General features: G+C 41.0%; 1 protein-coding gene across 1 annotated transcript in view; it reads right to left on the bottom strand.

Annotated features, from left to right (window-relative positions):
• Positions 1 to 20,807, bottom strand: part of XXYLT1 (xyloside xylosyltransferase 1) — a 289,758-nt gene that overhangs the window by 109,720 nt on the left and 159,231 nt on the right. Inside the window, exon 3 of the mRNA XM_075864061.1 lies at positions 15,395 to 15,527. Coding sequence (XP_075720176.1) covers positions 15,395 to 15,527 — 133 coding nt within the window. The remainder of the gene's footprint in view (positions 1 to 15,394; positions 15,528 to 20,807) is intronic.

Below are 20,807 nucleotides of genomic sequence, written 5' to 3'. Positions count from 1 at the left end.
TAGCTCCCCTTTAGATAGGGGTGGGCTATATGTGGGACCCTATATACAGGGGTGGGTTACCTGTGGGGCATTAGCTACAGGGGAGCTATATGTAGGGCACTGTCTACAGGGGTGGGCTATACGTGGGACACTATATACAGGGGAAGCTATATGTGAGACACTATCTACAGAGGTGGGCTATACGTGGAGCACTATCTATAGGGGAAGCTATATGTAGGGCAGCACGGTGGCTCAGTGGTTAGCACTATTGCCTTGCAACTCTGGAGTCCATATGTGGGCACTATCTACAGGGGCTTCTATGTAGGGCACTATCTACAGAGGCTCTATGGGGGTCACTATCTACAGGGGGCTATGGGGGCACTATCTACAGGGGGCACGGTGTGTGTGTGTGGGACACAGAGTATGGCGCTATTATAATCAGGGACACAGTGTATGGCGCTATTATAGTTAGAGGTGCAGTGTATGGCGCTTTATTATATTTAGAGGTGTTGAGAATTTTAACTTCGTTTATAGGTGCAGAAATGTTTTAAAAGTGAGAAACTGAAGACATCTGAGCAGAAAACTGCAGAAATGAGTCATGGCCAGGAGAAATCCATCATAGAGGTCTAGACCAGAGGGAGAAGAAAAGAACTAGAATCTAAAAAGTCACCGGTGAGTCACTTAATGTAAATGTTTATTCTGCCTCTAATCAGAACTGTAGTCACTGTATATGCAGCAGGATGATGGGTGGTATGATTTCTTTTTGTGAAACAGCATCTCCCAGCATATCCTTACCATTTTTCGGGCCATGCTGGGAGCTGTAGTTTTACGCCGTACAAACCTATACGGCAGGGGTTGCACTAAATTCAGCTGTATTTGTTCTGGTGTTGTATATATGTACTGAGCTTTTTTCTGGTGCTGTATATACACGTATGAGATTGGTTTTGGTGCTGTATATATGTACTGAGCTTGGTTCTGGGGATGTATTTATGTACTGAGGTTTGTTCTGGTGCTGTATATATGTATGGGCTTGGTTCTAGTGCTGTATTTATGTACTAAGCTTAGTTCTGGTGCTGTATATATGTATGAGCTTGGTTCTGGAGCTGTAATTATATAGGATATATTTATAAAGAACAAAATTGCAGGGCAGATGTAATTGTTCTCAATTCATTGTATATTTGATGGACATGTGTCTTTTTTCAGCCGTACTAACTATGTAACTATGTAACCTGTCAGGTAGTTTTAACCCTTTGAACTGCCACCATGCGGTAATACATGACCTTACAATATTTCCAAACGTTCCCTTGTATGTTTTTTTTAGATGCAGCAAAATCTTTAAAATCTACTTTTTAAAACGGCGCACACTATATGTTACTCATTAAAGGGTCATGGGGCGGTGCCGCTATCCTGAAGAGTCACACAGTCCTGCCTCCAAACCCACCTTTCCATGTTTGATTGACATCTCCCTGGCTGATACAACTTTCGCAGATGCGCCATTGCCTTGTGGCACTATACACAAGGGGGGGCTGTGTGGCACTATACACAAGGGGGGGCTGTGTGGCACTATACATATGGGGAACTGTATGGCAATATTTACAAGGGGGAGGGCTGTGGCTCTATCTACAGGGTGCTGAGTGTGGCACAATCTACAGGGGTCTGTGTGTGGCACTATCTACTAAGGGGGGGCTGTGTGGCACTATATACAAGGGAGGGGGGCTGTGTGGCACTATATACAGTGGGAGCTATATAGCGCTATATACAAGGGGGGGCTTTATAGAGATATCTACACGGGGGCTGTATGGCACTATCTACAAAGGGGATGTGGGGGGCGCTATCTACAAATGGGGTGTGACAGTGCTATATAGCCCCGCCTATTGACAGTCTACAGGGGGGCTGTATGGCAAATTCTACAGGGGGCACTATCTATAAGGGGGGCTGCTTGTGGCCCATTCTTTCCTAGTTACGCCCCTGCCTATCTGTGTATCTTTTTTTTTTATAGCAAACTCATGCAAACTCCATGCAGAAGTTGCCCTTGGTGGGAATTGAACCCATAGTGCTGCAAGGCAACAGTGCTAACCACTGAGCCCCCGTGCTGCGTGAATGGAAAACAAGCCATCATTTAAGGGAGCCTATCAATGGAATACAGAGGCCCTATTACAGACTTGTTATTGGGCAACTCCACGAGCGTACTACTTTTGATAATAAAACATACTTCGATTATTAAATCTCTTTGCAGAACCCATGTTTGATTTTCTTCTTGGAGTATGCCTCAGAATGTATTCTGGTAAATGTGTGTATATATGCGCGCGTGTGTTTATATATGCGCGTGTGTGTATATATGCGCGTGTGTGTATATGCGCGGGTGTGTGTGTATATGCGCGTGTGTGTGTGTGTGTGTGTGTGTGTGTGTGTGTGTGTGTCTAGCAACTACTTGATTCCATGTCTGAGTGACCACCAGTTATTCATGCAAAAAAAGGTCACAGGACGTTCATTTTGTTATACAAAACATCACAGCTTTGTACTACATAAGCACATTTTAGGTCCCAACCATTTAGACAATAGGAAACAATAGAAAATTGCACAAGAAAACATGCAGATTTAGAGCTCGTCCACACGCTGTGGAATTGCCGAGTTTTTCACATCCGGAATTTTGGACGGAAAAAATGCAGCAGAATACAGTAGCACCAAAGTAAGTGAGATTTAACAAATCTCATCCACATGCTGTGTAAAAATCCCGCGCAAAAATTGACCTGCGGTGCATATGTTTTGTACCAAAGCATGTCAATTCCGGATGCGGAATGTGGACAGAATCGCTGAGTTTTTCAGAGGAGATGTAACCATCTCCCAGCATTGGGAAAAATGCAGCAATTTACGCACCATTTTCTGCCGTAAAAAATGCAGAAAATGGTGTGCGTTTTTTCCACAGCGGAATGTTTGCATTTTTCAATGGAATTGCTACAAAAATTTGCTGCAGTAATTCCGTTGTGCGTGGACAAGCCCTTACAATAGAAAAAAAAAAAAAAAAAAAGGTAAAAAGCAACATAAAAAAAAAAAAAAAGATTTCAGAAGGGAACCTGTCACTAGGTTTGAAACCATTAAACCACTAGCATGTTGTTTTGCAATTGTGGCTTAGTGTTCCAATCATGCCCATGCCAAGCCAGACGTTTCCGCAATAGTTAAGTAACTTACAAGTTGACAATTTGAGCCCAGGAGTGGCAATAGGCGCATGCGTAATAGAAGCAGAGGACAGCACAGTGCGCATGCTCAGTGAAGTGAGGTGTATTGTACTCGGCTCCATCTGCTTCAACTAAGCAATGCACCCAACTCGTCTCCCAGACTCATCTGGTAACTTGTAAGTTCTTTCACTAACTATTCCCAAAACCTCAGTTTTTTTATGTGGGCTGGTTTGGAACTCTAGTTCCAAACCAGCTTCTAGTGACTTCAAACTTGGTGACCGGTTCCCTTTAAGTTATATACCACCTTTATACGGAGTGGAAGATGGATAGCCAAAGGAGACAAGTTTAAATAGCCTATTCGCTAACAAAGTGCGGTCACCATACAAGTAACTTAAAATTGTGATTAGTATAGTTTTTTTAGTTTTTTTTGAGTTTTAGTATTTTAGGGAGATTCTATTTTTTCAGTATAAAATATAATTGCAAGCGTTTAAGAAAAAAGAAATCACACTGGTAAACATTTTTAAAACACCGTCATTGAAGCGGGCAGCTGGTGGATACCTTGGACTATGATTAAAAGGGTCAATATATTTTTGCTTAAACATTTTCACAAATTTGCTTCTAGCAGGGAACACAAAGTCTCTGTCTAAAGAGACTAATGAATAATTATGAAGGGAAACTTTCTTTTTCCCTTTAGTATACTGCCTATGACAATCTAATTGGAGTGTTTGGTCATGTTCACTGCATATTTTCAGGCACATTCAGCATGTAAATTACTCGTATTATGTGCAAAAATACACTTGAAGTACGCCTACAAATAGCTTTCTATTGATTTCAATGGGAAACACGCTGTGTAGTTCATATGAGGTGTATTTTTTACGAAGCTAAACAAAAAAACGCTTACAAAAAAGTGACATCACTTTTCAAAAAAGTGCTCCAGTAATACACCTCAAATATGCTTTAAAATTTTAAAAACGCTTTCAAAATACGGTAGTGAATGCCTAAATTTCAGAGAATGATTTCTCTTGAAATTAGCCTCTTATTTTTCAGCCTGTAAAATATACCGTGAACTTCGCTCCATTCTTCTCTTCCATTGCATACTCGAAGGGTACGGTTCCACAAAGCTGCATACACATGCGGCCGAAAATGAGCATACAAGCGGTGGCAAATGGGCACATGATTCTGCTGGTAATTGGCCACCACAAGTGAGCGTTGTTTCAGCTGCACGTGGGCGCCGCTAGGTGAGACCGTACCCCAATAATACATTCCTATCAGTAAAGAAATCATAGTGGGGAAAAGCAAAATAATTTGACTTTGATTACAAAAAAAAAAAAAAGCTACTCTCAGTGTAATCAGAATAATCATCCTCAATGACTTTGACCGAGTAACATTCGGGCTCTTTTCCGATAGTAAACGTCCTGTTTTGTAGCACATGGAGAGACAATGCTCATCTCGTTTGTACATGAAGCTTAGAACATTCTGCTCTAGTGTCATTGTAGTCTCTATTGAGTAGAGCTCTGCTGCAATACTTATCCAGATAAACAAAAATACTGAATTATATAAGGCTGAGAAGGGCTTTCTCTTGTTATAGCCCACATTATCCATGTGGAGAACCTGCTCTATGTGGCGGATATGAGATATAAACAAAATATTAATCATGAGTTTTACAGTGTCCATTCAATTCCAATCTCCCTTCCGATCTGACGTCGGGCGTGCTGAGACGCTAGTGCATGCTGGGCGGTAGTTGTCAAGGCCTTTAGAGTACCTAGCACGGGGCTATTCTAATTAATAGTACCCATGCATGATGCTCTTTGGGCGTCACACGGAATTGGAGGAAAACATTAAAACGGCTTTAACTTGGAATCCATAGACAGTCGACAGAGTATCAAACATTTCAGAGATAAACTTGCACACATAGATACATAAAGGGGTTGTCTTAGTGGATTTTGAGCTAAAAGAAGGAAATCTTCCTTCACAACTGCGATCAATTAGCTGGAACACTGAAAGAGCTATAGATAGCATCTCTCTATAGGGGACCTTGACTATTAATTCCATGGGGTACCATGTAATGCTAAACTTCCCCTATGATGGCCGGGAAAGGGGAATTGAATGTTTATAGCCAGGTGATCAACTCATCACTGGGAAGCCAAGCATCAACTAATTTTCAGGCACAATTTTATGGAGAAAAAAAAATTATATATAAAAAAAAAAAAAAAAAAAAAAAAAAAAAAAAGATTGTCGAATGTGGACAAGCCTTATAACACGCACGCACGCACGCACGCGCACACACACACACACAGAGTTTCTAATTTCCAGATTATTAGGAAACGAGACATTGGTCTGACATATCTGGTGCGTGAATGTCAGGTCTATCACTTTTATTGTGGAAACAGGAATTCTCTGCCCGCTCCATAGAACGAGCATGTCGGCTCTTTTAACTTCGATGCCACGGTCAATAGCGACAATCGCATCTAAGCCACTAAATAGAGGGCACCCTCTGATGTTCCATCGCCTCCCCTCGTGATCGCAGGGTGTCGATGGCTGTCATGGCAGCCTGGAATCCTAATGAAGGTCCACAGGTCTGCCATCTTTGTACTCTTTTTGAGCCCCGATGATCGCAGGTTCAAGTCCTCCAGAAGAACTAATAAAAAAACAAGTTCAACACAGTAAAAGGTATTTATTTTTTTTATAATGAATTAGATATATATATATATATATATTCATGACATTAAAAGGGCCTCTGTTGCTGCGGGGGCTGTGCCAGTAGAGGGACGTGGCCCAGAGCCAAGTAGTGCTGTTGGAGTGCTGCTGCGCTGCTGGGTCACTCTCCTTGCAGATGCTGTGTTTTGGCAATAGCCTCCATGCAGTGTTGCAATTGATAGAATAGGGACCCACTTAAGAGGTTGAAGTGAAATGGCAAGTGGGGTAATACAGTTTGACCAAAATGTTTTCTAAGAATCTCATGTTCATGTTTATACATTTTGCTTCAGTGACAGATCACTGTAAATAAAAGTGGATGCGGTCCATGTCTTTCTACTGTTGTGGCGTCTTAACCCCTTAATGACCGGCGTATAGTGTTTTTACGTCGGTTATTTGGGGTAGTTCTCACATCGTGTGGGGATCTCCTGAAGACCGGGCTGCTGGTAACAGCCTTGGGCTTCAGGGCAATAGCAGTGGTCTCCGATCATATTTAACCCCTCAGATGAAGCGCTCAATAGCGCCGCATCTGAGTGGTATGGGAGGGAGCGGGGGGCCGCATCTGAGTGGTTTTCGCGGGGATCGCTTATTCTGCCTCTGTTAGCAACAGCCTTGGCTTCAGAGTGATGATTGGAGACCAATAACAGTGGTCTCCGTTCATGTGATCACTGTGAGAACCATTCACAGTGATCACAAAATGTAAACAAAGTTTTTCTCCTCCCTGTCTCTCCTCACCCTTTGTATGAGAAGAGACGGAGAGAGAATTTTACTGTGACCAAAGACACTAGATTGCTAAAAATCAAATATATAAACTTTATATAAATTGTATACCTAGTCTAGGCTAGGGTTATCCTTAGGGTTAGTCTAGCGTTATTCTAGAGTTAGTCTATGGTTAGCCTAGGGTTTTTGTGTAGCATACGTGTGTGACGTCTTTTTTTTTTTTTTTTTACACAGTAAAAAAAAAAAAAAGTTTTATAGTCTACGTGTTTGTTCGACATCAGTTTTTTGTGAAGCGTGCTTTTGTGACGTCCGTGTATTTTTGTCTGTGAAAAAAAAAAAAAAGTACAAAAAATAAATAAATCTGTCCGCCTGGTTACAGTCTTTGTTGTACGTGTGTGTAATTACAATGGCCCACAGAAGGTTCACGGTGGAAGAGGCATACGCCATGTTAATTTCGGACTCTGATGAAAGAGATACAGAAACCGCGTTCGAGGTAGAAATGTTGTCTACCAGTGATAGCGACGACAGTGATATGCTTTCTGCAATTGAAGTGTCGCTGCAGAGTCCACAAGCATTAAAGGTGGAAAAAATTCTGAAATTATTCATGTTGTACTGATTTTTTTACATGACAAAAAATTTGCATTTTAACAGGGGTGTGTGGACTTTTTATAGCCAATATAAATATACACACACACACACATACATACATACATACATACATATAAATACACATATATGGCATTGCCATAAATCGCATTAACATGCAGATAAAAGTGTAGCTTGTAGATTTTACCGCACGGTGAACTCCGTAAAAACAAAACACAAAAAATGGCATGGGCATGTCGCAGAAGTACCACAAAACACGGCCCACTCTATTCCCCCAGAATATATTGAGTGGGTACCTACAGTGTCATTTTCCCGTAATATCCCAGAATTTATTGCCACACCAGGGATAAATATTAATAAGGAAAATTTTACAGCCCTTGTTTTAAAAAAAATATTAATTACAGATGAACTATTGGAGCTGGTTGTTAACCAAACCAATCTGTATGCTCGCCAATTCTTTGCTGAAAAGCCAACGTCCTCCTATGCAAAGCAGTAGCACCCCACAAATAATGGCGAACGTAAAAAAAAATTGGGGCTCATCCTCAACATGGGGTTAGTGACAAAGCCCTCAATCCGGTCATATTGGGCAACAAGCCCTAGACATGCCACACCTGTTTTTCCAGCCGTTCTGACCAGAACCAGATATGAAGTGCTAATGCGCTTCCTTCATTTTAACGACAATCACCGCCCCCCCCCCATAGTGATCCATGCCGTGACCGCCTGTATAAAATAAGGCCCCTGATAAAAAAAATTGGAGGCATCATTTATGCCGGTGTACAACCCCGAAAAAAAACTAGCAGTGGATGAATCGCTGATGAGTTACAAAGGCAGGCTCTCATTCCGCCAGTACATCCCCTCAAAGAGAGCAAAATATGGGGTTAAAACCTACAAGCTCTGTGAGAGCGGTACAGGCTACACATCTGCCTTTAGAACCTATGAAGGCAAAGACTGTGATATCAACCCCCCAGGATGTCCTAGTGGGTTAGGATGCAGTGGCAAAATAGTCTGGGACTTGATGCAGCCTCTGCTGAATAAGGGTTATCAGTTATACACTGGTAACTTCTATACCAGCGTCCCCTTTTACAAGCACCTGCATGCCGCTGACACAGGGGCTTGCGAAACAATCCGCAAAAACAGAAGGGGCTCGCCACAGGAGCTGGTGAGAAAACGCCTGAGAAGGGGGGAATCAAGTGTTCTTTGCAGTGGAAACCTAGCAATAAAATTTAATGACCGCAAGGATGTGTTCATGCTAAGTAAGCACTGTTCACACAGACACAAAAGTGACAGTGAGGGAACGTGGTGCCACCTCTGATAAAGAGAGGTCTGCATCACAGAGTATAATAAATTCATCGGGGCAGTGGATTTGTCTGACCAGGCATTAGAGCCATACATGGTGCAAAGAAAAACCTGCGCCTGGTATAAAAAGGTGCCCATCCACCTTATTCAGATGGCAACATTCAACGGCTTTGTGCTGTACAAAAAATCAAATGGGCAAAATACTTTTTTTAAATTTCTGGAGAACATAATTGAACATCTTTTATTTGAGTCCCCTGACCACAGACACAGCCATGAGGCAGAAGATGTCCGACGGCTTCTGGAACGTCACTTTGTATACCCTGTGCCGGCTACTGAAAATAAACAATACCCCCAAAAGCGATGCAGAGTGTGCAGCAAAAATGGCAAACGAAGGGACACGCGATTTTATTGCCCTACATGTCCCTCTAATACTGGTCTCTGTAACTATCCATGCTTTGAAATTTATCCTACAGTCCCACATTATTAGCTTTCACACTGTTTTTGTAGGGAGAACTAAAAGGGCGGGTTGCTTATTGGATAATGTTTCCCTGTAAAAGTGCTGCAATACTGTATTTTCTGGAAAAAGCTATTTTTTTTTCTTTCCGCATAATAAAAATACTCACTATACCCCTAGATGAATATTAGCAGGACATTTATACTTGTCAAAATGACCTGCAGTACCACGGAAAATCTAGCGGGGTTACCTAAAATCAGCTCTGCCGTAAAAAGGCCTCCAAAAGCCAAAATGGACTCCTGCTATGATATGCCCTATAACGGGTCCATATAATAGATTAGACACACATATTTGGTATCACCGTACACGGGAGAAGTAGCAGAATGTGGAAAGGGGTCACTTTTACCAATGTCATACGGGGTTTCGAAAATGGCTTAAGAAAAGTGACACTTTTGTAAAAAAGAAAAAATATGCAATTTACATTTTTTGGGCTTAGTTTGGGCAAATTCTGTAAAAAGTGTGAAGGGTTAAAACAGAAATTGAACCGCTAGAAATAGACTTTAGAGTGTCTAGTTTGTAGAACACAATGTTTTTTTACCATTATTTATTGGACTTCAAGTCCATTACCCATACATTAATACCATGGTGTAAAAAACTAAATTAAGACATTTTAGTGCGCAATTGAAAAAAGGGGAACTTGTGTTTTATACTATATTTCTGGTCCAAAAAAATAAACTACACCTCCAAGTCAGGTGTCCTTATGATCAGGATAAATGAAAAAATATATTTCAATACATTTGTATGATATAATTACTTTTATTTTCAAACTGTTACATTTTAAATGATGAAAAATCTAAAATGTTTCTTTTTTTTTCCTTCTATCTTTCCACGGCTATAAAAAAAGTAACAAAAATGTTACCTATACATATATACCACAAAACGGAAGCACTACATGTACCAAGAAAACTGCAAAATTCACATCGATACATAAAACACATACAGAGTTATACTGCGTTACATCTGTGAATAGCAAAACTGCGAAAATTGCTCTGGTCACTAAGGCTTAAAAGACCTTCGGTATTAAGGGGTTAAATAGTGTTTTTCTACCTACTAAAAGCACAGCAAAACAAGGCTCAAGCTGACAAATGCAGAATAAATGTCAGTCAAAAATATACAAAGACCCAAAAGAGTTGGACAATATCCTAGCAATTTAAACAGATTCAATGAGAACTGATCTAAACATGCCAAGCTAGCACGGCAATAACGGATATCCACAGTATATGCCATAAACATCTGATAAATGTGGGTCCCAGCTCTGTGATCAGCACCCATATCGAGATTGCTGTCCCGCCCGGTGTATATACACAGCCTATATTACAGCTTTCCTTTATTAAAGTGAATGGGAGAACACTAATACTGAAGACTTGACTCCACTAATCAGATATTGATGTTCTAGCCTGAGGCCATCAATTTTATCTCTCCAGATAACTCCTATAAATCCCATTACATTGTGATCCAAAATTCTACACATAGATAAATTTAAAAAAACCAAAAAGGCATTGTGCCATTATACATTTCCTGTATGTTTACACAGATTTTTGCCGGCAGAAAAATCTGCCTCAAAATTCCTTCAAAAAATGCAGCGAAAAATGCTTTCTCTGCCTCCCATTGATTTCAATGTGAGATCAGAGATGGAACTGCGGGAAGAAAGAGCATGTCACTTTTTTTTTCCCTGCGACAATTTTTTCCCTCTCGCGGTAAAAAAAATGTCTCCACCTCCCATTGAAATGGGAGGCGATTTCGGCCTTTTTTGGTGCGGTTTCTGCGTAAAAAAAAACTCTGTGTGACTAGCCCATAAGGTATAGAATTCGCTTATGACTAAAAATTGTATAAACATGCCCACAAAGTAAAAATAACACTATGGGGAATACTAAAGCAGGTATAAGCTTCCTAGGTGGAGTAAACAGTCTTTCAGGGTATAGCTGGTGAACGTGGAGAAGGGAAATAATTAAAAGTAACAGAAACTTGAAAAAAGAGAAGGGAACAGTCTTGAATCAAAGATAAAAGAGAAAATATCAAAACGACAAAAGTCTGGGGAAGTCTGCAGAACAGACATCTTAGTCCAGAGGTTTAGAGGGTCCAAGCCGAATGAGGTATTATCTTCACCTTGCCAATAAGTCTGCGAGTCCATGTGTCAAGAACGGAAGCTCCTGAGTTGGATCTACAGTATTTTTCGGACTATAAGATGCACCTGACTAGAAGACGCAGCCAGGTTTTAGACAACAGAATATAGGAAAAATGTGCATATTTTACTACTTTTACAAAGAAAAAACTATTCGTTAAAAAAAATAAAAATTCTGTTTCACCACATTCTGAGAGCCATAACTTTTATATTTTTTCATCGATTGAGCGGTGCGAGGGCTTATTTTTTGCGGGACGAGCTGTAGTTTTTATTGGCAAAATATTTTGTTACATAAGATTTTTTTTTTACCACTTTAATGGGTTTTTTTTAGCGCTATGGTGACCAAAAACAAAGATTCTGGTGTTTTTAATTTTATTTTTTTACGCTGTTCACCGTGCGAGTTAAATAATGGTATACTGTAATAGTTCGGCCTTTTACAGATGCAGCGATACCAATTTTTTTATGTTTTACATTGTGCCTGGGGGGGGGGGACAGAAAAGGTTTTTTTTTTGTACTTTTTATATTTTTTTTACATTCCTGAAAATGTATCTTTTCTTTTTTACACATTTTATTAGTTCCTGTCCGGCGTATGTGACAGGAAGCTCCCAAGCCATATGCCAAATTTATACAAAGGCCCTTATTAGTTTAAAAATGTGGCTTTTTTTTTTTTTTAAATTGGGTGCATATCGAAAACTCTCTAGCTCCTAAACATAATTTGAAAGCGCTTCTTATTAGCTCTTTATGGGGCGAACAACTCCGGATAAAATGCATAACTTTATGTACCATTCGATTGAGCTGTGGAGACATTTCCTCTCCTCCTCTAGTAACTATACATCCACTTTAACATCACTAGCTCCTTTAGAATCCTTGGAAAGCATTGTAAATAATTTAGACCTGCACAGATGGAAAATAGGAGGTCTAACTTATGTGTCGCAGTTATATGACAAGGGGAAACTACTTGCTTTTCCTGACTTATCCACTAAATTCTATATTCCCCAGACAGAATGTTTTACATACCTACGAGTTAAACACTTCCTGGGCCGTCTTCACTCCTCGCCATCCCGATTGAATTGGGATCTCATCTCACTGTTCCAAATTCCGTCCACAACTTTTAAAATTTTAAGGCCGATCTATGATTTAATTGGGGGAAAATGGGACTTCTCTAAGTTCCCTGGTTTGATAATCTGGGAGACAGATCTGGGTCAATCCTTTCCTAACACAACCTGGTGTAAAGCAACCTCCTTTATTGCTGAGAACTTTAAATGTACCTCACATTAAGCCGCCATGAAAACTCTTCTGCGGTGGTATTATACCCCAGAAAGACTTTGTAGAATTTACCCTAATGCTTCTTGCTGGAGGGGTTGTGGACAGGTGGGCTCTTTAATACATATATTGTGGTCTTGTCCTCTTTTAGAGACATATTGGATCAAAGTTTACGATCTCATATTTGAAATAACGGGACTTGATTTACCACCCACACCTGAACTCGCGTTGTTGTTCCTAAATATCCACTTAATCCCACTTAGCCTTAGATCTCTTATAGGACATATCCTATTATCAGCTAAACTAGTTCTTACTAGATACTGGAAAAGTCAGACTGTTCCTCATTTGTCTGAAGTAATTGTTCACCTTAACACATATAACTGTGAAAGGACACTTTCCATTAGTGTTTTTGTAGGAGAATGGAGGAGAATTGGAAAGCTTGGTCTCATAGCTCTAGATGTGTGACTTATTATATAGACTTCTTCATACCAATTGAATGTGATGTGGCTACTGAATCTAGATATTAATACTGTGACTTCACGGTAGGGTTCTGAGACTGTGTAACTTTGTAATCTATTGTATGCTTTATTAATCTAGTACACTTCCAGTTATGTATACTATATAGCGACGATACTCCACTGTATATCCATACATGTTTTCTGTGTTCTCTCTTACCGTTTGTATACTTTGTACGAAACTACAATAAAAATATATATTTTTGTATGCATTGGCAAACTATTTTTTTTTTTGCAGTGTGGAATAATTATGTAGACTACATTATTGCATACAATCATACACAGTAAAAAAAACTTATACTGCACGGTATACTTTTTTTTACAATAAGGTCATATGGGCGACAAATCTCACTGTATGGCTATATAGGGCGATATGCTGCAGTCTTACGTCCCAGGTATACGTCGGAAAATCATCCTGGCACATCCCTCCAAGTAGGGCCCTAATGTAACAAACAGAGCCTTACTCACATTAAAAAAAACAAAAAACTTAATATGTAATATTAAGCCTTTGGGAAAAATTTATTTTTTAATTTTTCCATCATCACAATCACAATCATAGCTTTTGGCGTTTTCCATCGACATAGCCATATGAAGGCTTGTTTTTGAGGGCCAAGTTTTAGTTTTTAATGGCACTATTTAACGTACCATAAAATGTACTGGGAAACGGGAAAAAAATCTTTGTGGGGTGAAATGGGAAAAAAAAACAAAAAACGGATTCCTCCATTGTGTTTTGGGTTTTGTTTTTTCCCACGTTAACTCAGAGTTAAAAACATGTTAACTGTATTCTGCGGGTTAATAGAATTCTGGCAAATTCATATATATATTTTACTTCTTTTTTTTTTTAAATGTAAATTGTTTAGTGTGACCATATTCGGAGAGCCACAAAAATGTTTCTTTTTCCATTGATTGAGTGGTGTGAGGGCTTGTTTACGACGGGGTGAGATCTAGCTTTTATTTGGGGTACATTCTACTTGTTGATCACTTTTATTCAATTTGTTGGGAAACGAGTTGACCAAAAAACAGCAATGGCCTCAGCGGTGATGCTGCCATGAAAGGCACGTGACCATGTTGATTGACTATTGAGGCACATAACCGATGAATGGCAAGTGACCGCTGCAGGAGCCTGCAGGACCAGAGCAGCGGAAAACAGGACCTCAGCACTGAAGGGGAGGGGCACATCAAGGGGTGAGTATCTGCTAGTTTATGTTATGCCATCCACTGCCCTGTTTAGATTTTAAAAAGTCCTTTTAAAGAAGACCTCCAGTGGTAATGCAGCTTCCCATGTCTGCATTCCCCACCTGACTGTATACCACACTCTACACTTCTTTTATGTACACTGCTCTTACTTTTTGAACTGCTGCCTTGTTTACACTTTAAAAAAATAATAAATTAATTCGTAGATTTTTCCCAGCTTTCTCTCCCTCTCTGCTCTGCTATCAATCCCATGATACATCAGCACAGCATTACATGACCAGCTAAAGACCACACCATTTCTGCATGTTGGGGGAAACTGTGATGATCATTCTCTCTATATTCTCCGAAATCAGCTCAGAAACCATATGTATACATATTCTTCTACATTATACCTGTGTGAAGGGAACCTGACTAAGGCCTCTTGCACACCTCCGTTGGCTATCGTACGGCCGCTAATGACCGATCTGTGAAACACGTACCATACCGCACACGGATGGCTTCTGTGTGCAGTACGTTGTTTCAATGGACCACCAAACGAATGAAATGGCCAAGACTGTTCTGGCAAAAACGGACAGGAGTAGAACCTGTCCTAGTTTTGTTGGAACAGCAACACGGTTCCGTTAAAACAATGGAAGTGTGCATGGACCCATAGAAATGAATGTGTCAGTGTGCTATCCGTTAAAACATGGATAGCACACTGAAGAAAATAACTGAAGTGGTCACGAGGCCTAAGTTTTAGTGGTTGCTGATGAAGCCTGTGATGCGTGACACATAGATCTCCATAGACTCAAGTAGAGAAAGCGTGTCACCGAGCCCGATTCACACTGCTGCTACACAACCATCCCAGTCTCCTATATAGAGGTAGAAGCAGCAAGAAAAATAACAGGTGAGAGACTGACGCATGGAATACCATAATGGTACACATGGAAAAGTTTAGTTTTGGTCAGAGAGTCCCTTTAAGTGCACCTATATATTACCACTGCATGAACAGAAAGCGCCCATTTGTGAGATATAATCAATGGTGGTTGAATTGGCCTTTGAATTCAATAGAGCTTTCACATGCGCCACTTTTATTGCCATAAACACATAGGGAAACTTTTTTTTTTTTAAAGTTAAGAAGGTGAGCCCTACAAATGATGTTTCAGTTAGAAGTATGATTCAAAACAGTAGCATTGGAAGCTGTAAAATGACCATAAAAATCTGTGAAAATAACTTCATAAAGGATATGGAAGTACATAAAGCAAGAATAAAACATTAACAAACCCTTACCAAAAACCAACATATATCACATAAATTAAAGATTAAAGGCCATTACCTGTACACAGGCTGCATTTCATGTGCTATTCCAATGACTGAGTTCTGTAGAAAATTATCAAACTCCTCAAACAGTTCCCTGATGTTGGTCTGGATCTTCAGATCCAAGTCTAGCTGAATAATTCGAGATATATCTATAAAGAAAGGAAAGATAAGTTGGGTGGTATAACAAACGCTAACTGAATGTTAGAGGTCACATTAAGGAAAAAACACATTTCAATTGCGTGAGAACCCAGCCTTAGATATTTTCTTATCAAAGAAGAACTACAGTTTGCTGCTACAAGTTACTGATATATTACAAAATTTCATTTATACATATGCACTACTGATGAATAAAACATTGATAGGCAAAGTTTAACCATTTCCCGACATAAGGGGTATATATATATATATATATATATATATATGGCGCTGTCGGGAAGGGGTTCACGCAAAGCGCAGTACAGTTACGTCTAGGGTTGAAACGATACCAGAATTTGGACTTCGATACTGATACTTTGTGTAATATTGCGATTGTTGATACCAAAACAATACTTTGCCAACAATAATAAAAAAAACAAAAAAAAAAAGTTCTTCCATTTTCTGACGTGAGGCACGTGGTGTAATGAATTTTGAACCTCCATGTGCCTCACATTAATAGTAATTAACCCCATCATGTTTCTCACAGTCATAATAGACATTCGGTTAATGTGTGAGGTACATCATGGGGTTAATTACTATTAATGTGAGGCATATGGAGGTTCAAAATTCATAACTCGTGCTTCACATTAATTAGCGAAAGAAAGCAGCTTTTATTTAAATTTTTAACAGCGTAAACATAAAACGAAGCTATATATGTGTTGTGCAGGCTATAATCATTGCGGCGAAACCGAATGTGTGTATATTTTATGTGTTGAGACTTATTTTAATCTTTATTGTAAAAAATGTGTGTGTGTTTTTTTTTTAATTTAACAGATAATTTTTTTTTACATTTCTGTTTTTAAACTTTAATGTACTGGCATATATCTATATGCCAGTAAATTAGCATGTGTACTGAAAGTACACAGGCAGTTATTAGGGCATAACTAAGTATCACCTAACAACAGGAAATATGGTCAGACAGCCCTGGGGTCCTTCAATGGACCCTGAGCTGTCTGCCCATATATGGTATGTTCCTTGATCACATCACGGGGATTCCCTGCAACGCGATCCACAGGGCATCCCGCTTCGCATTTTCCCCTTGAATGCTGCGGTTTGCTTTGATCACCGCATTCAAGGGAATAGCGGTGGCGATGAGAGGTTTTTCTGATCTCCGCCGTTAGAGCGCGGCTGTGTAATACAGCCATTGCCCTGCTGCTGACAACAAGTTTGCACGCACGCAGTCAGCAAGATTTGATGTGGACGGTGCTGCACTGAAGACAGAACGTGGGGGTGTTTTGCAGTGCGCCTGCCATGTCCTGTCTTCAGTTCCACCGCTCAAAAGTGCAGCGCTGGCAGCATCACATCATGCTGACCGCACGTGCACACTTGTTGTCAGGAACAGGGCAATGGCTGCATCACAGCCGCAGCTCCGCTCTAACTAAATTCATGTGTTACAATACTAAGCTGTGCGGCCGCACGGCTTAGTATCGAAATACATGAATTAACGATATTCAACCATTTCAGGGTACACGGCATCGAAATAGTATCGATATTTCGATGCATCGTCCAACCCTAGTTACGTCGCTGTGCCAGAACAATCACCGCTGGCTGACACCCTGCTGTAACGACCAAGACAGGAGCTAGTCTCCGATGTGGCAGTCTATAAAGATCGCACCATTTGAGGGGTTTTTAGCAACCGGCATCCCAGCTTTGCGATCGCTGGGCTGCCTATGGCTGCAATAGCAACCGGAGGACTAATATTAGCCTCCCGGTCTGTCGGCTATGGAAGCCTCCTCGGACCCGCCCGGAGGCGGGGCCTAAAAGGCTTCCATAGCAGACGTCAAGATCAGTGGCGTCATCAGTGGTGGGTGTCCGTTATATGTTACAGCCGACACACAGCCGTAATGGCAGGGACCGGAACTAGCTCTGATCCTTGCCATTAACCCCTTAGATGCAGCGGCCCCTTGATCTTAGCGGTTTGTAGCAAATCAGAAGCGCTACAATGCAATCGCAGGGCTGCCGACTGCTACTATGGCAACAGCAGTTAGCACCTATAATACCCCTTGGGCAGCACTATAATCACAAGACAGTCTATAATTAAGAAAACCTATATACGCCTCATATTAATGTATACAGAAAAAGAGTATTTTAGACATACAGTACGTTAGTCCAAAAATAGAAATGTTATTATTCCACAAGTGGGGAACCCTCCCAAAGATACCCATACAAATACATACAAGATTAAAACATACTTAAAATATACTATGGCAACAGCAGGCCTAATAATGGCCTCCTGCTCTGCCATTACGAAAGTGGATTAGGCCCCGCACGGAGGTGTAGCCTAATCGGCTTAATGTCAATGAACGACTGACAGTTCTAATACATTGCTCTACCTAGGTAGTGCAATGTATTAGAACAGCAATCAAACAGTTGGACCTTCAAGTCCCATAGTGGAAATAAAAAAAAAAAAAAGTATCAAAAAAAAATAAAATAAAAAAAGGTCCAAGTAATAAATAATACAGAATCGCCCTTTTTCCCATATAAAATACTTTATTATTGAAAAAAATGAATAAACCATACATATTTGGTATCACTGCGTTCAAAACGGCCTGAACTATAAAAATATTATGTTATATATCCTGCGTGGTGAACGGCGTAAAAAAAACAAGCCCAAAAAACAAATGCCAGAATTACTGTTTTTTGGTCACTTTGGTTTCCAAAAATAGGAAAAAAAAAGTGATCAAAAAGTTGCATGTATCCAAAAATGATACTATAAACCGCTATAGCTAGTCTCACAAAAAACAAGCCCTCATACAACTCCATCGATAAAAAATGTTTAAAAAGTTATGGCTCTCAGAACATGGCGACAGAAAAGATACATTATTTTTCCAAAAGTAATTTTATTGTGAAAAAAATTGTAACACATAAAAAAGTGCTAAGGTATAAAAAAAAATAAAAAATATGCCAGAACAGGTCTTCTGTTTTAAGCAGTGGCGTAACTACCACTGTAGCAGCCGTAGCGGCTGTTACAGGGCCCGCAGCATGAGGGGGGCCCGTCCCGCCTGCCACTAGCAGCCGTTATGGCTGCTACAGCGCGACACCACTGAAGGGGTTGTTTCTACAAAAGACTTGCATCCCCTATCCATAGGGGATATATGTGGGATCGCTGGGATGCCCAGCGATAAGAAGAACGGGGGACCGAAAGTTCCCCCGAAGTTCTCAATGACAAACCTCGGACTTCCGGGGTTTGTCGGCAGCACCATAGAAATGAATTGTGCACCGGTCGAGCTTGTGCGCAGGTGTGACCAGCGCTCCTTTCATTTTTATTAAACTGCGCAGACCCCGGAAGTCTGAGGTTTCTCATGGAGAACTTCGGGGGACTTTCGGTCCCCCGTTCTCCTTATTGCTGCCATCTATCACACATGTATCCCCTATCCTGTGGATAGGGGGATACATCTCTTTTGTAGGACAAACTATAGGCCGTTTATTTTTTTTGGAGGGGGGGTTGGAGGCTGTATGGCATTACCTACAGGGGAGTTTAGGGCTGTATGGCGTTATCTTCAGGGGGGTTGGGGCTGTATGGCGTTATCTACAGGGGGCTGTATGGCATTACCTACAGGGGGGCTGCATGGCGTTATCTACAGGGGGCTGCATGGCGTTATCTACAGGGGGCTGCATGGCGTTATCTACAGGGGGGCTGCATGGCGTTATCTACAGGGGGGCTGCATGGCGTTATGTATAGGGGAGGGCTGTATGGCGTTATCTATAGGGGAGGACTGTATGGCGTTATCTACAGGGGAGGGCTGCATGGTGTTATCTACAGGGGGAGGGCTGTATGGTGTTATTTATAGGGGGCTGTATGGCGTTATCTACAGGGGGGCTGCATGGCGCTATCTACAGGGGGCTGTGTATGGCGCTATCTATAGGGGCGCTGTGTGGCGGAATCTATAGGGAGACACTATCTACAAAGGGGGGGTTGTCTGATACCCAGGGGAGGGGGGCCCCAATCAAAAGTTTGCTATGGGGCCCAGTCTTTCCTAGTTACGCCACTGGTTTTAATAGGCGATTTATCAAGGTCCTAAAATTAGGGAACCAGAAAGTGGAGGGTCCAAACATATCTTCTGGAAGCGAGGGTGCCCGTATTATGCTACGAAAACACTTTCCCAGCAAAATTCCCCAAACTGCAAAGGTGCAGAGCGTGTACCAAAAGGGGGATAAGAAAGAACACCATTTATCAGTGAGACACTGGCCTGTGCATAAAGGATTGCTTCACAGCGTAACACACATCAATGGATTATTTAATTGGATTTTTTTTACCCCATTGTTATAACCACCTGACTCTGACTAGCATACATATGCCCCACATTATAAATTGAAATACCAGTAAAACTCTAAAACAAAACTACTACCATGCAAAATCCGTGCTGCAAAATACAAATGGCGCTGCCCCCTACTGAGCCCTACAGTGTGCCCAAACAGCAGTTTAAATCCACATATATGGCATCGTCAAAACCAGGGAGAACCCTTTCAACAATTTTTGGGCTGTTTTTCTCCAGTGGCACAAGCTGGGCACGACAGATTTGCCACAAGAGTAAGGCCTCATGCACACGGCCGTGTCCGTAAACCGACACCCGTGGGCTGCATTTTCGTGCTTTGCTCCCATACAAAGCGAAATATGGAGCATGTCCTACTTTCCTAATTTTACGGGTCGTGCTCCCATTTGTATGGGAGCACGGTACGAAAATGCGGCCCGTGGGTGTTGGCGGCCGGATTCACATAGGACAGAAATGTTGCGGATTTTCCATGCAGAATTTCTGTGCAGAAAATCCACAGTGGATTACATTCCCAGCCATGTGGATGAGATTTTAACAAATCTCATCCACAAGCTGCTAAACATTTTCCACATGCTCATTCTTTTCTGGATGTTTACTGCAGATTTCATCCTTTTCAATGTAGAAGGTGTGCTACCCACAGCAAAATCCGCACATGCTGATTTTGCTGCAAATACTCGACGGAAATGCTACGGAAAATCCCATGTGAATCAAGCCTTCGGAAAACAGCTTTTGTGCTTACGGTATGTATTCAAATGCAAACCATTTTTTTCCTCTAATGCAAAAAAAACAAAACACACCACAAAATAAAAATTAAGGAAGATTTATGGGGATGAAGAAGGGGCTACATTCAACAAGCTGTACCGTTATTCATGCCCTCCTAATGAGGTTAACAGTCCCTGGCTTACAGCCAGCCGTAATGTTTAGTTTAACCCTAATGGTCGTTTGATTACATTGGGTAAA

This window comes from Rhinoderma darwinii, chromosome 4 (genome assembly GCF_050947455.1).
Source record: "Rhinoderma darwinii isolate aRhiDar2 chromosome 4, aRhiDar2.hap1, whole genome shotgun sequence".
NCBI classification, from domain to species: Eukaryota; Metazoa; Chordata; class Amphibia; order Anura; family Rhinodermatidae; genus Rhinoderma; species Rhinoderma darwinii.
This window is presented reverse-complemented; position numbering and strand designations above follow the sequence as displayed.